This window comes from Gadus morhua, chromosome 5, assembly GCF_902167405.1.
Source record: "Gadus morhua chromosome 5, gadMor3.0, whole genome shotgun sequence".
Lineage (NCBI taxonomy): Eukaryota > Metazoa > Chordata > Actinopteri > Gadiformes > Gadidae > Gadus > Gadus morhua.
The window spans coordinates 16,987,068-17,002,067 of NC_044052.1; the positions used below are offsets into that span (position 1 = coordinate 16,987,068).

Sequence of the window (15,000 nt, forward strand, 5' to 3'; positions counted from 1 at the left end):
CGAACTACTTGATCAATTATCAACGTTTTTTTTTATCAACTCGAATGATGAAGGCTATCAGTCCCGTTCGTTCAGTGAGGAGCTGCTACACGGCTGTCTGTTGTATTTCGGAGCAGAGTCTGGCCATCACCCGGAATAAGCCGTCTTCTATGGAGGAGACAGTGAGCGCGCTGTGCGACATGAACGACTGCTACTCCAAACTGAAGGAGCTGGTACCGAGTATCCCCCAGAATAAGTCTGTGAGCCAAATGGAGATCCTGCAACACGTTATCGATTACATCTTCGACTTGCAGATCGCGTTGGAGTCGGAGGTTACAGTCGCACCAGATATGGTGTTGTCAATAAAGGTATGTCAATACATTTCGTGTATTGTTTCATTTTGTTTATGCTGCCGTTTACAGTTGCTTTTATTCGTGGTGTATGGTCCATCTGCATATGCACACAATGTGTGTCATCTAATCTGTAGGCTACTACAGATCTACATTGTGTGTAGTTTTGTATGGATGCTGCATTTGATGTGGACTGCTCGCATCCTAGAATAGATTGTTCCTAATTTGAAATATACTATTAATAACTATTAATGCAATTGTTTCATTTGACTTTATTCAGTGTCTAACAGATATTTTTCTTCCCTCCTATCAGAATGCAGATATCGCCCGCAATTTCTCAAAAGAAGATGGGAGGTTATGTCATTAACAGACATGGTACGTATTGTCTATTAGAATTCATAGTGCTGTTTGTTATAAATGCGTGAAAATCACAAGACAGTCAGTGATGAGCCTTCAGCTTAATGAAAGGCATACAAAGACGGACTTTTTCCTTACATGTTTTTATAAATGAACATTTATCAACCTAATATCCAGTCAGATGTTAATAACATGTGAGATTCTGAACCCAACGTTTTCTCCATGGTGAACAATCGTTGAGTCCAGTGGATGTAAAATTGATTCATTGCTATCTGCTTGGGGTTAATGAAAGTTCCATGCAGGCGCCAGTCTGTCTGCTCCCTGTTCCAGAAAAGGGAGGGGACGAGAGGGGAGGGGAGGGGAGAGGGAGTGCAACGAGCTCTGACTTCACTTTTCTTTCTCTCTCTATGCAGGTGCAGGGAAGCACATGTCTCCACTTCACTGGGCAAGAGGGGCAGAAAGAGAGTGTGTGTGTGTGTGTGTGTGTGTGTGTGTGTGTGTGTGTGTGTGTGTGTGTGTGTGTGTGTGTGTGTGTGTGTGTGTGTGTGTGTGTGTGTGTGTGTGTGTGTGTGTGTGTCTGATTATTTGGCTAATGGGCCAAGGGCTGGCCAACACAACAATATGATGAATTTTATGAAAAAGTATTTGTATCTCAGCCAAGTTTCCACTTCCCGCCTTGGATATCCTAATCACTAGAAGTTGTGTGGTTAATATTGTTACGTTGTTGATTATTAAATTACGATTTCGATTTTACATTCCTCTCCCAAAAAGGATTTTTTTTTATTTGCTAAACTGTATAAAAAAGGCCAGAAGCCTTTTTATTTTTTTTAATCTTTGTGATAAACGCTCGCTCAATTTCGTCACATTCCCGCCTCGACTGTTGGAATACTGATTTGGGAGCTATCAAAAAGATGAGTCTGTACAACTCTACTGTATATATGTAAGACATGCCAGTGGGGTTTGATTAGATGTTGGTATTTTTTTATCTGGATGGGTTAGTTGCCTTTGATCTTATAAAAACTCTATACTAGAGTCAATTGTCAATGTTCATAGGGATTAAGTGATTCCTATGGATAAAGTGCTGTGAGTTTTATAAACTCATTTGTTATTAAATGACTTTTGTATGTATGTTATGTATTGAAATAAACAATGTTCTCAAAAGTTGGGCTTTGCCTGTCATTGGTACCTCTACTTAAAATATTTTTACTTGATAGCTATAATGGATTATTTTGAGGGTTCGTATTACTGACTTTTGACGGATGTGAATCAATAAATTGCCGATCACACAGGAAGTATTCTAAATTATCTTGTCGAGCAAACATGGTTTCCTGTCTGCTCTATTTTTCCAGTGACGCTACTTGTGGTCAGCAAGAGCTAAGAACCACTTTCAACAGATAGGATGTTTACAACTTGTCAATTGGATAACTTGTTAAATGATTTAAGTCATTGCTACAATCAACCGTAGGCCTATACAGGATGTGAGAACGACCTACATATACAGAGTTTGTGTTTCACATTTCTTTTTAATTCAATCAATGCACTATACGGCTGCTATTGAGGTGAACTTTTTGGAAAGAAATATGGATCCATTTTAGGTAGATGTGACCCTTTTTTTTTTTTAAGTTTAGAGGCGGTTCTAGACTGCCTCCACGACACCTTGTGTTTTGATGTGGTATTGCAATTGGATACAGCAGCCGAATATCTATCAGCAAATCAATTTTACCATACAATGTTGAATAAAATATTATGATCATTTTAATGTGGATGTTATTTCATATAAGAGACAAACAGATAATAATAATATACTAAAAAAGCAATAGACTTCCATAATGTGCTATTTTAAAATATCCTAACATATGGTTACATCCTGGCGCCATCTAGCGGTTATCATAATCCACGGCAGTCTATGCGTTTACATTTCTGTTTTTGTCATGCGTTAATATCACAGTATCTGTACTTTTTTCAAGATCCCTTCTTTTAAGCCTTCATTTAGACATGTAAACCAGTTCTGTTCTATTGTTAGCATGTGTTTGTCACCAATAGGACCGCATTGTTTGACAGAGGTTCCTTCGTGAGAGGAAAACAACTGGGAAAGAGTCAGACACTAGTCTGACTGGAGGTTAGTTGAACGAAGGTCTATTTTACCAAAAAATATATGATTTTTTTATGCAATATACATTTATTGGTGTAATTGTTTTCAGATAAGCATGCCTTTACAAGTTTATACCACAAGATGGAGGTGTAGACTTAAATTGCACAGATAGAGCCTATCTGAGTAAAATGGGCAAAAGTTGCAGGATGAAATCGAGTTGCAGCCATGTACGCACGTACACAGCACCTTGTTGCGCATCAATGCTGGAGGCGTGGTAGGCTACAGTTTATCGGCGTGTTGCTGAAGTGGTTAGCTAAGCATCAATCCATCTTTCAATCGTGTACAAATTAAATGCAATTGTTACACACATGCATAGCCTACACTTGCATTTCTGAATAATGGGTGTTACAAAGGTTCCACTCAGAACACACACCTTGCCATTTGCGCCACTCGAGCAGAACAAGCCACGCTGTACTCAACCAAACATACAACCAGCTTCACGGTCATCTCAGCATCAAAGTGAGTCAATGTACACATGTCCATTATTTCTATAGGTCACCCTGATCGCTGAATGCGGCTTGCGAACATCTATGTCATTTATGGTAAATAAGAGATGTTTCCTAACGTCTATTGATTGTTATCTTTTGTTTCAATTAGTCAGTGTTTTTGCTACATTATTATAATAATAATAATTATTATTATTATTATTATTATTATTATTAAATTAATCATTATGTTTATATAATTATATTCCATGATCTTATTCTGAGATCTGAATAATTTGAGATTTCACATGAGGCTATAAGGAATGTATATCTATGCGCCTGATTGGTTTTCCCCTTTATCTTCTCAGTATGAATGCTGGTGTGCAAAACAGAATAAAATCCAAAATCGACCTCTCTCCTCCTCTCTCAGACTCCTCATCATTCATCCCCGGACCAGGATCTCGTCACATCTCTGGACAACACCTTCCACCTCATGGGCAGCCTGCCCTTACAATAGTCATAGTTTGCTTTGCAAGTTAGCTGGCGGGTGCAAGCTAAAATAAGTAGACATCCCTCAAGCTTGTTTAGAATTCTGACTCCCTATTAGTCGTAACTCGTGACTTGTGAGTAGCATTTGGTATGTCTGAATCTTATGATATTAAGTGGACAGTATTTACCACCACTGCAGGTTATAGTTAGAAAACAGTGATTTTCATTTTTTATCTCCAGATTGAGATGCAGATTGTAGGGTAGTAGGGTTACCCTTCTACCAAAACCCTAGCACAGAAAACCAAACCCTTGAACCAGACGTTAATATAGGTAACCCTAAGACCAGTACTAAAACCCTTAAACCAAAAACCAAACATTGAAAACTGACCCGAAAAGGAAATTCTAACCCCATTACCAAAACCAAACCCTCAAAATGTACACAATTGAGAAACATTTACCCTACTATACCAATCCTAAACAACCAAACCCTCAAACCTGCTCCTAATGGAACCCCTAAACCTAGAACAGAAACCCAACTCTTAAGAACTCCTAATGCTAGAACAGAAAACGAATCCCTAAAACGAAACTGTTAAGGACCCCTCATCCTAGTACCCAAAAACAAACCTCAAGAACCAACAATTCAACTCTAAAACCCAACCCAAGGGGAACACTAACCCAGAACCGAGAACCAAACCTGTGGGAGACATAACCCTAAAAGCGGAAGACAAAACATAAAACTTTGGATTAATCCTATACCTAACATAAAAAATAACTTAACCCTAATAACAAAATCTCAAACTTAAAACCAAACCATTCAACTATACTAGTCAACTAAACACAGGCCGTAAAGGCCGACCATAATAGTAGGCCCTTACTGCCAAACAACCAAAAACCTAACTCTAAACCTGTCCTTAAGGGCTAGCCCCATTACCAAACCCTAAAACCTAGGGCCGCTGTAGTGATGTGATTTTTCCTTCATGGAAATGTATTCAGATTTAATAGCAAGACATGTATCCTCTTTCATGGTTTATAATGATGATCATCAGCATCATCATCATGATGATTTAATGTTATTTCTTTGTGTGAAGCAGCATCATTAAAGATAAGAGATGATTCTCACTACATGAGGATGAAGTACAAGTCCATCACAAGCACTTTTCAACTGTTTATGAAGCACTGAATTAGTAGTTGGTTCGTGGATGGTTAAGCAGATAAGTTCAAGCTATTTTTCAAGAAAAATAATGATGACGATAGTTATTATAATTATTATGGTGTCAAAGTATTGTTTATGAAGCAGTGATAGTGGTTGGTTAGTGGTTGGTTAAACAGACAAGTTTTGGCTATTTTTAAAGCAAAGTGGCAGCAGTGTAAAAGCTCCTGTAGAAGCTAATGTAGAAATTTAGCCTAATATCATGGATTTTATCTTATTTTCTGGGGAAGAAGCCGACTTACCCGAACTAACAACATTTTGGCATGCATGACGCGACAACAAAAGTATTCAACATGATTCTTGTTTTACCAAGAATAACAATAAAATTACCTAGGGCCTATGTCAGAAAGAATGTATACAATTCAGCATTACTGATTCAAATTACTATAGAATTGCAGCATTGTCAATCGCCTGAAATATTTGTTCTTCCATTGTCAGGAAGTTGTCTGTAATTACAGGCTTATCGTAGAGTTTAGTCTTAGTATTTAAACGCAACTATATATTGGGTAATTAAAAATAGTTTATATAAATCGTGCCTTAACTACTTGAATTGGATTTGGAATTGAATTGGGTTAGGGTACATTTGTGCATTATTTACATTAATTATCTTCCAAGCATCACAAAAGATTTGCCTACGTCAGGTCTAGTCGTCATATGGCTTGGGGTAGGTGGGGGAGAGAAGGGGGAGGGAGCTGTTTTCTTTCAATATTTCTTCTGAACCAATAGGCATGAAGATAGCTGACTGAATCGCATTATCATCTCCAAATTATCCACAGAGCACTTGGTGGGGGTCTTTTCATGAACACTAATTTGGATAGATGGACGATAGACAGAAATAGTTATGTGAATATTGAGTCACATTATAGCCCATATTACATTGCCCATATCATATTATGTGTATCTACATGTTCAAATAAAAACCCAATATATATATTTGTTTAGCTTAGGCATAGTCCTACATTAAATTGATGTAAAATATAGGTCAAATAAGTGGATAGATATTAGTTTTGGTCCTCATACTATAAGCCCAAAAATCGAATCAAGTATTGGTTATATGGGTTATACAAATATTATAAATTAGATTTTATAGAATCATTGTAGAATCCCATCATTTTTATGCTGATCTTATGTTCTATCAAACTATTTGCAATTCGATATTAGTCGTCTGTTAGTGCTGACTGGTCACAAAGAACATTTGTTCAAAAGCCGTGGTCTGTTTCTTTAACACTCAAGAACACGCCCACATACAACTGCTTTATGCAAATATATGCGAGAAATGACAAGCCGAACGTGCCACTGGCCAATCAGAGGAGAGTTCTAACCGCGGGAGATCTAAATTTCGCGGGACCAAGTTTGGCGGTAAAAAAGCTGTTCTTCTAGCTCTTGTTCTCTTGTATGGAAAACTGAACTGGGAGGTCTACAGGCAAGAGTCACAGATCGAGTCGTGTTCCTCTGTCTTGTCTAAGGGATCATCACAAGCTCAAAGAAGCTCGAAGGAACCTCTCGACTTCACTTAAACGTGGAAAAAGAGCATTGGACCTACTTTTATAGAGCTTATTTATTGAAGAAGCAATACTTTATATCAGTAAACGGCATACTTGTTACTGAAGCCAATGCCCGGACAAAGGATAGTAGCTTACCCAGCCGGCTACTCTATTTATTAAACTCAAACAAGAGTTTACTCCTGGACTGCATATTCAACTTATGCATTTTACTCACTGTAAACCAGGTAATACATGATAGTTGTATCTTCTGTTTATAGTCCCTTCTGCCAGAATAACTTATTAGCTTGCGCAGGAGATTGCTGCAGACGTAGTACTTGTTGCTTGCTTCATTTTAGGAGCTCATTTCTTGATCAGCTAGCAAATACTTCATTGTAACTTGCTCCTGAAAATGATGCGGATGCCAAAAGGCGTCTCTCCAGCAACGAACCGTGGGGCAGTTGGACTTTCGTGCCCTCAGCAGAGGACGAAAGTTTTGTCTACCGCAGGGGTAAAGACCGAGTTCTTCAGCACTGGACTGACCAGCCCACCGATGAACACGGTACCGGCTGGCTACTTCACTCAGATCTGCAATACTACGGCGGCCGAACAAAGAAGCCACTGCCTGTATTCAACTCCCCATGGACCCGAAGCTAAACCCATCAGAGCAACCTCCGGGCGTTTGCCGGTAAATACTTTTTATAATAATGCATACTTTCTGTGCAATACTTTTTGGAACGGGTTCATATGTTACTACTGGGTCTATTGAATGTCCCATTCAGTAGTGTGTAGGCGGACTAACTAATGCTTTATTTACATTAGTATGTAGACTACAAATGCCCTTCTTTGTATGCATGTTAAATATGTTTTTGACGTAGTGTGTTACAGAGGGTAGGCTGTGCTCTCATGGCCATTGTGCGGGTCTCTTGCTTATCCTTGACATCATCGCAACAACCAGCTGTAGCTAGATTAGACACAGTCCTATGTGTTAGCGGGGGGGTTGTTACAGTCTGGGGCCTAGTGAAAAAAGTAAGGACAATAAGTATCTCAGTGAGGCATTTTAAATTGGCTGATTATGCGTGCATAACTACTTGACAAGAAGACAATGGCCTCTCTTGGTTTGGGCTACTGTTGGAAGCAAATTGGCTAAAAAGCATCGCACTTTCCCATTTCATTGTATCTCCTGGGACTTTAAAAATAAAACGGCATATTGCTAGGACCTGCTTATCCCTGAGGCCTTGTGCACTCACCCAACCAGTAATTGCACCAGAATATCGTCCATTTCGGCTCTGTTCTCTCTGACTCTTGTTTAAACAGCCTGTTGTGTGATTGCACCCAAGGACAGCTGTTCCAGCCATAACCTCTTGCAACCCCACCTGTTGTTGTGGTGTAGACCTGGCCTCACACAGGGCCTGTGTAACCTGTCTACACAGTGCACTGCCAGATCCCAGGGTTGCAGTTTGTTGGCAATGAGCAACTTGGGGTGGGGGGTGGGGGAGCTTACAGAAACTTGCTGTTTGTGCTCATCTGAAGCAATCACTGAACCCTTTTCGGTCAAATGAACACCCTCTGTAATTTCACTGGGGATGTTTGCATCGCTGGGGTTGCAATCGCAGAGTGAGTTGGAGCCATGCAATGATGACAAAGTTTCAATAGTGATTGTGTTGTTTGTCTAAATTGCTTGTCTGCCGAAATCCTCTTCCTGCTGAAGAAGATGTGCATTGTTCCATTGGGAGTGTCTGTTTATGTACTGTTGGGGAGAGTTCAACTACTATGCCAATGGTCAGCTTGTATTGGCCTTATTCACCTGGCAGCCATCTTGGTTCTAATCCAAACACTAGCAGGGGGATGGAACAGAATGCTGAATTCCCTGCCCAGTGGTCTTAGTGCTGCAGAGGTGATGGGGTCAGGGCTCCTGTCCCTTATTACAGCAGCATGTACTCACAGCTCAGACCCAAGAGGATTAGTTAGTTAGAGGCTTTGTGAGGTGGAAAAAATAGCCTGCCACCTGGCTAATCAAAGTTAACAGTGTATGCCATATTCCACAGACCCCGGCAGGCAGCCATGTCAAACCTACAGCGGAGTCTATTTACGGTTAAACCTCCCGTATTTTGCACAAACATGTATGTACTTGCATACATTTTTCATTTCCCATGTTCCAATTTTGTGCTGAGTCAACCAGTGTGTGTGTGTGTGTGTGTGTGTGTGTGTGTGTGTGTGTGTGTGTGTGTGTGTGTGAGGTTTTTATTCTTTCACACTCGGCATTGGATGGTGCAGGGCCCTGATAAGCAGCCATCATGGGTGTGTGTGTGTTGGTGCTGATAGTCTGCTGCTGGCCATTATTATCCTTCTTCTAAAACAGACCCACACACACAAACGCACACGCATACGCATACAGAGAGTGCAGAGATGCCCGTCCTCCCGTGATCTATGGGCTTTTAGTGGCACACTTTCAAGCTAGAGTTTTGTCCATAACAAAAATTAATGCTTAATGGGTTACTGTTGTATGTAGAAGAAGCATATCTCTACTTGTCAAACTTGGTATGTCTATAGATCATAGCTGGGTGTTGTAATTGCTTATGACACTCTTACCACATAACGGTCCTTTTTCTATGTATCTTAAAAAGCATCAGTGCATGTAATGTGCGAGTGCGGCATGCTACAGAACCAGGACAATCAGGGCCACCCCATATCTTTGACACTTGTTCAACTTTTACAGCGCAGAGGTGATATGCATGGGATCCTACCCATGCAACTGCTCAAAGGGACAAAGGACTCTTACACTGGCAGTTAATTGTTTACTTATTCAGAAGACACTATGTCATCTTACGATGCCGTGTGGGTGGTGATTGTTAAGTGTGTGCACATAGATCCATAAAGTGGTGGCTTCCTTTCTTGTGGTTAGCAATGTAAATGCCTGCCAGAGTTTCAATAAAGTATTGAAGTACAAAAATACTGTTGTTTTTTCTAAGCCATCCCTTAACATTGACCGGGTCTGGTCAAAGTGAGAAAAATGTGAGAAAAATGGCATAAGGGGGTGGCAGCCCCCCCCCCCGGCAGCCCCCCCCCCCCCATTCAGATGCCACCTGGCAGAGTGTGGGACAAACTTCACACTCTAAAAACTCTTCCTCTCGCCCTCTCTTCTCCTGAATCATCCTCGTTTATTGCCCCACCATCACACTCAGGCTGGCAGTGGGGGAGGGGGAGGGGGGCGGGGGAGACGAGGGCGAGGGTGAGTTAGCATTTCAAAGCCCTTTTACGGCCCATACCTCTTCACCATCAGCAAAAATAGGCCAAACCCTGGCCTGCTCTTTACCTTTTCACACTCACAATGGCCTGGTGTCATGATGCTATGCTAGCATTGTTGCCTTTCTTTGACCTGGCATGGGTGTGGTTATGTATTGTGTGTATGTGTGTGTGTGTGTGTATGTGTGCGTGTGCGTGTGATACAAACAATACCAGATATGAGCAGTTAAAGTAGGACTTGCCCTTGGCCCTGGGTTGATTCTAGAAGCGGCATGTCCCCATTAGGGAAAAAAAATGTGTTTGTTTGATAGGAGCCTCCCCGGATACAGCAGCAGCAGTGACAGGCTGGTGTTTGGACAGCCCAGTTTTTTCATGTGACTGAGATAATCTGTGAAACACCAACAACGCAGGGTTCAAAACCACAGGATGGCACGGCTGGGGCAACTTTCAGAGAGGGAGGGAGGGGGATAGGGATTCACATGAAGCTTCTGGGTGTAACCGGGAGGGCGTTGTAGAGTGAGGCAACAGGCTCAGCGCGAGTGTGGTCACGTAGTGCAAACTACTGTCAGACCAAGGGCCCATGGGATGGCAGACAGGGCTGTCTCCTTCTAGTCGGGGCCTTACACTGGCATTTACAGAAGTTTGTTTAGTGCGTTTCTGCTTTTGTATTCTCTCAAAGTGTGAAGAAATACATGTTTCCTGGGATGGCTTCTGTTAGGCAACAGCGTGTATATTTTGTACTTTGTCAATTATTTTATCATCACGTCCTTTCTCAAATTCACAGACACACTTGCTATCCGCAAGTTTGTATTGTTTGCATAAAGTTTTCGACTAACAAACCTCATCTCTTGCATAGCGAGACGTCCCCCACAACATACAGCAGCTGGTGTTGTTTCAAATTTGATTACTGAGCCTATTGGCTTATAAGAGGAAGAACGGGGGGGGATCAAAGAAATTGTTGAAAGAAACAACACTTAGACAGTTATTTAAATGATTGTTATTATCATGGCTGCGGAAGAATGTGGTCATGCAAGAGTGACACTATGCTTTGTTCTCCGCTACTGGATCTCTTCAGAAGGAAATTATAATTAATGCTTTTGGAAATTTATAGTTTGCTGTACTCTGAAGGTCAATCTATTCCATTTGGATGTATAACAGTATTATTGTCAGTATTTCGTACTTTTGCTTTAACTTATTTCTGAATTTGTATTGCAACATATAGTTATATTTCAACAGAGCCATTTATATTTCAGTAGCATTTTGCTATTGCCAATCTGTTGTAAGACTCACTCAACTCAGTGAAACTCACCACACACACAAACACATGCACACACGCACGCACGCACACACACAGGGATATTCCAGATGTCGCTAGTCAACAGGTGGACATGTCCTAGAGCACCCTTGCACAATGGTCCCGTTCACTATCTCCGAACACACACGCTTTCACTCACACAGGACTAAAGCCACAGCATTGGGTTATAACTAGAAGGCAGCCGGTGACATGACCAGGCCCTGTCCCACTCTATATTACCCAGAGTTCCTAGCCCAGTGTTATACTACACGCCTCAGTTGCTCACCAGTTGCTAGAGTAGAGGGTTTTGCGGCGTAGGGTTCAGCCCTGGGGGAATCATTACATGTGAGTGTTAGTCAACAACGTGTTGGCTGTAAACAAGGCTAGTAAATAAGGGATCAAAGATGAACCGCTACTACCACAGCCCAATAATAATAGTCTGCCGACTGGTTCGAGGGGGACATCCCCTGATGGTGTCTTTGCTGTGGGACATTCAGTTTTGTGATTAGAACTCTTTGTACTTCAGTAATGACAGCCGTGGTCACGTGTCGATTTTTTGTTATCTTTTTTTTCTTGTTCTTAGTTATCGCTGACCCATGTTCGGCTTGGCTGAATGATGATATCTTTCTTTCAGTTTCATCTGTGTGTGTAAACTAGTCCATGGTCAAAGTACACTATACTCTACTTTATAGAGTAGCAAATGTGGGGGTCATGTGACTAGGAAATGAGTAGGAGAGAGAGAGAGAGAGAGAGAGAGAGAGAGAGAGAGAGAGAGAGAGAGAGAGAGAGAGAGAGAGAGAGAGAGAGAGAGAGAGAGAGAGAGAGAGAGAGAGAGAGAGAGAGAGAGAGAGAGAGAGAGAGAGAGGGGGAGAGAGAGGGGGAGAGGGGGAGGCAAAAGAGAGAGTGGGGGAGAGAGAGAAGGAGTGGGTAAATCCAGGGATTTCCTGGCGTTTCACGGCAGGATAGGTTCGGGGGATAAACATTATCACACAGCAACACACACACACGCACACACTCCCAGAAGCCCCACGTAGTTAGCAGCAGCCCCCTCTCGAAGCTTTGTGAGAATGCATGGCGGGGAGCGTCCTTTGTTTCTGACCTCTTCACAGAGCGCAGTCAATTCACAAGACAACAGCAGTTAAAACACAGTCCCCCTCTCTGAAACTTCCAACAAGCACTGCTGACGGTCTAACGTAGTACCAGGGATAGGTCATGTTCTGTGCGTCCCATTGTTAGTGCCGATGGTTTTCTATAGCGTCACTTAGGACAATTAAAAGTCAGTGGGATTTGTTAAACTCTAAAGACCTAAAATACGCTGAATTCAATGGGAAACGGTGGAAGAGTGAAATTCGAAAGGGATTGAAGTAGGCCAGGTCTGCCATTTTATTTACCGATGATGAAGACGGTTTTAGATCCTGGTTAAAGACCATATATTATCACATTAAAACCCTTCTGTGCAGTGATTCACTTTTAAATGCAGTTGTCGTTTTTCCGTTCAACCCTATAGCCGTTTTATAGCTACTCTAGTTCTGATTGTTCTCAGGCCGACTTGGGTGAAAGTGAATGTAACCAAATGTATCCCCTGCAGGCAAAGAGGAAGCTGGACCTGGAGGACCCTCTCTACCTACCTGAGTTCCGCACGCCCAAAGGCAAAGGAACTGCTGCTGCCAGGATACCCAGTCCCAGAAGTGAGTACTAGTCGTAGTCGTAACAGCAGCCACATCGGGAGAGGTTTAACGGTCACGAGAGTGCTTTTAACTGATCTTTTTTTTCTTTTTTGAGATGCAAATGAGATGCAAATCGGTGTTCCAACTGCTGTTGAAACGCATCTGAATAAGTCAATTGTCATTGATCGAACTCAAAGTAAATCGAGGCGTATGTCTTACAAGAGTCAAATGACAGTTTATAATTCTTAACATCGTGACATTACATTGTCCTTCTTTAACATTGTAGTCTCCTCATCTGTAAACTTTATACTTAAGTTGCGGCTTTTTTTTCCTGCCGTATCCTCAGCTCCCAAGTCACCAGGCGAAAGAACCCGCTACGACACCTCTCTGGGCCTGCTCACCAAGAAGTTTGTGGGTCTGATCGCCGAGTCGCCCGACGGCGTGCTGGACCTGAACTGGGCCACTGAGGTCCTGGAGGTGCAGAAGAGACGCATCTATGACATCACCAACGTGCTCGAGGGAGTCCAGCTCATCCGCAAGAAGTCCAAGAACAACATCCAGTGGATGTGAGTACAGCAGCGAACTCAGGCAGGACTGCTTTGGGCTTCACTGCAATGCGGTTTTTATTATAGTCTCTCTTTAGTCGTTTGTTTCATATTTGACTGAACAAACATGCCAAAGAAGACATTATTGGAGGATTTGAATGTGAATGAATGCTTGACGAAGGCTTTTATCCAAAGAACTTGCAATGCCGTGAGTGCATGTCTTTCATGGGTGGTCCCTGTGGGCATCAAACCAGTAAAACTGTCATTGTTCTTGCCATGCACAACCAGCTTTTCAGCATATCTATTTGCGTACCACATTTTTTTAATCACCATCGTTTTTCCCTTCCTGTTGTGTTTTTTCCCGCCCGGTGGCTGCAGGGTGGGAGGCGTGTTTGAGGGAGGCTCCGGTGGCGGGGAGAAGGCCCGGGCCCTGAGGCGAGAGCTGGGGGACTTGGAGAGAGCCGAGAGGGCCCTGGATGACCTGATCCACTCCAGCAGCGCACAGCTCAAACAGCTCACCGAACAGAAAGACAACCAAAGATATCCTTCACATCAAACCTTACTGCCCTCTGTCTGTGTCTCCCGGTCCATGCATGTCTACCTCCCTTTCCTTTTTATACGGACTTTGATTTTGCCAAGCGGCTTGTTGTGTGTTCCTTGACTCTTTATCGTGCACGTTGGGCTACGTGACGTATCAGGACATCCGCTCCATCACCAGTCTTCAGGACCAAACTGTCATCGCTGTAAAGGCGCCGGCCGAGACCAAACTGGAAGTACCGGAATCATCAGGGGTGAGTGGACCACGCTTCCTCATGCATACAGCTCTGTCGCGTGTTGTTGGGCATTCCTGTTGTTCGCACACCGTAGCGCAACAGCAATACAAAGTACTTCACTTTGTTTGTGTTGGCAACAATAGTGAGGACAAAGGAGAAAAAAAAGGGTTACCCAAGGCGATAGTAGCATTGATATCAGAATCATAAGCATGCTATAAGCATGGAACTCGATAATTAAAATCTTGTCTTTAACATAGTGAGAGTGTTTTCATTCTTTTTCCTCTGTGTCCTTGGTCTCACTGCAGGGCTCACTGCAGATCTACCTGAAGAGTAAAAACGGCCCCATCGAGGTGTACCTGTGCCCTGAGGAGGGTCTGGACGACGCCAGCCCTGTGAAGAGCGCCCTCACGCCCAGGAAGGTGTACCCCCAGCCCATTGGGCCCTCTTCAGCGTGCGCCATGGTGCCCCAGAGCTCCACAGTCAAGGAGGAACCCATGGAGGGTAAGATAGGCGCTCCTGTTTTTGTAATGATGAATTGTTGTGCTGGAGATGGGATGACAATAGGAAGTGGACAGAGGGGCGGGAAGGTCAAAGGTCAGTGGGTCACATTCAACCCCTAATGGTGCTCTTTTGGGAGAAAAAAAGAGGGCTATAAAAGAGGCTCTATTAAATCAGTGTTGGACACTAGGAGGTGGGTACACTGTATAATGATCCGTAGATTAGCTTCAACCAAATTTTCATTCATTGCACAGTGAAAGTACAATCCAACTTAATAAAGGCATGCATGAAGAATAAAATTAAGATATGGCAAGTAATGTATACAATGAAGTACAGTAGTGTTATTTTATGTTGTTTCATTAGCCTGCCATTTAACTTCAGTTGACAATGCTAAAAGTAGGAGATTGTGATCAACGCTTGTAAGAGGAAGTATTTCTTGTGCTTTTTTTTATTCATATCCTTTTCTGTGTTAATATTTAGTTGTACTATATAATCATGTGTGATGAAGCTCAGTTGTATGTGATGAATCTTAGT

The 15,000-nt window shown here is 42.4% G+C and overlaps 2 protein-coding genes across 2 annotated transcripts in view; both read left to right on the forward strand.

Moving 5' to 3' along the window:
- id3 (inhibitor of DNA binding 3) overlaps positions 1–1,850 on the forward strand; it is a 1,949-nt gene extending 99 nt beyond the window's left edge. Inside the window, exons 1-3 of the mRNA XM_030357065.1 lie at positions 1–347; positions 643–704; positions 1,100–1,850. The exon at positions 1–347 is cut by the window's left edge and continues 99 nt beyond it. Of these exons, the coding sequence (XP_030212925.1) occupies positions 45–347; positions 643–696 (357 nt within the window). The 5' untranslated portion in view covers positions 1–44 and the 3' untranslated portion in view covers positions 697–704; positions 1,100–1,850. The remainder of the gene's footprint in view (positions 348–642; positions 705–1,099) is intronic.
- Positions 1,851–6,340: 4,490 nt separating this feature from the next.
- e2f2 (E2F transcription factor 2) overlaps positions 6,341–15,000 on the forward strand; it is a 10,991-nt gene continuing 2,331 nt past the window's right edge. The window contains exons 1-6 of the mRNA XM_030356779.1: positions 6,341–7,131; positions 12,572–12,671; positions 12,997–13,216; positions 13,574–13,735; positions 13,872–13,986; positions 14,274–14,469. Coding sequence (XP_030212639.1) covers positions 6,856–7,131; positions 12,572–12,671; positions 12,997–13,216; positions 13,574–13,735; positions 13,872–13,986; positions 14,274–14,469 — 1,069 coding nt within the window. The 5' untranslated portion in view covers positions 6,341–6,855. The remainder of the gene's footprint in view (positions 7,132–12,571; positions 12,672–12,996; positions 13,217–13,573; positions 13,736–13,871; positions 13,987–14,273; positions 14,470–15,000) is intronic.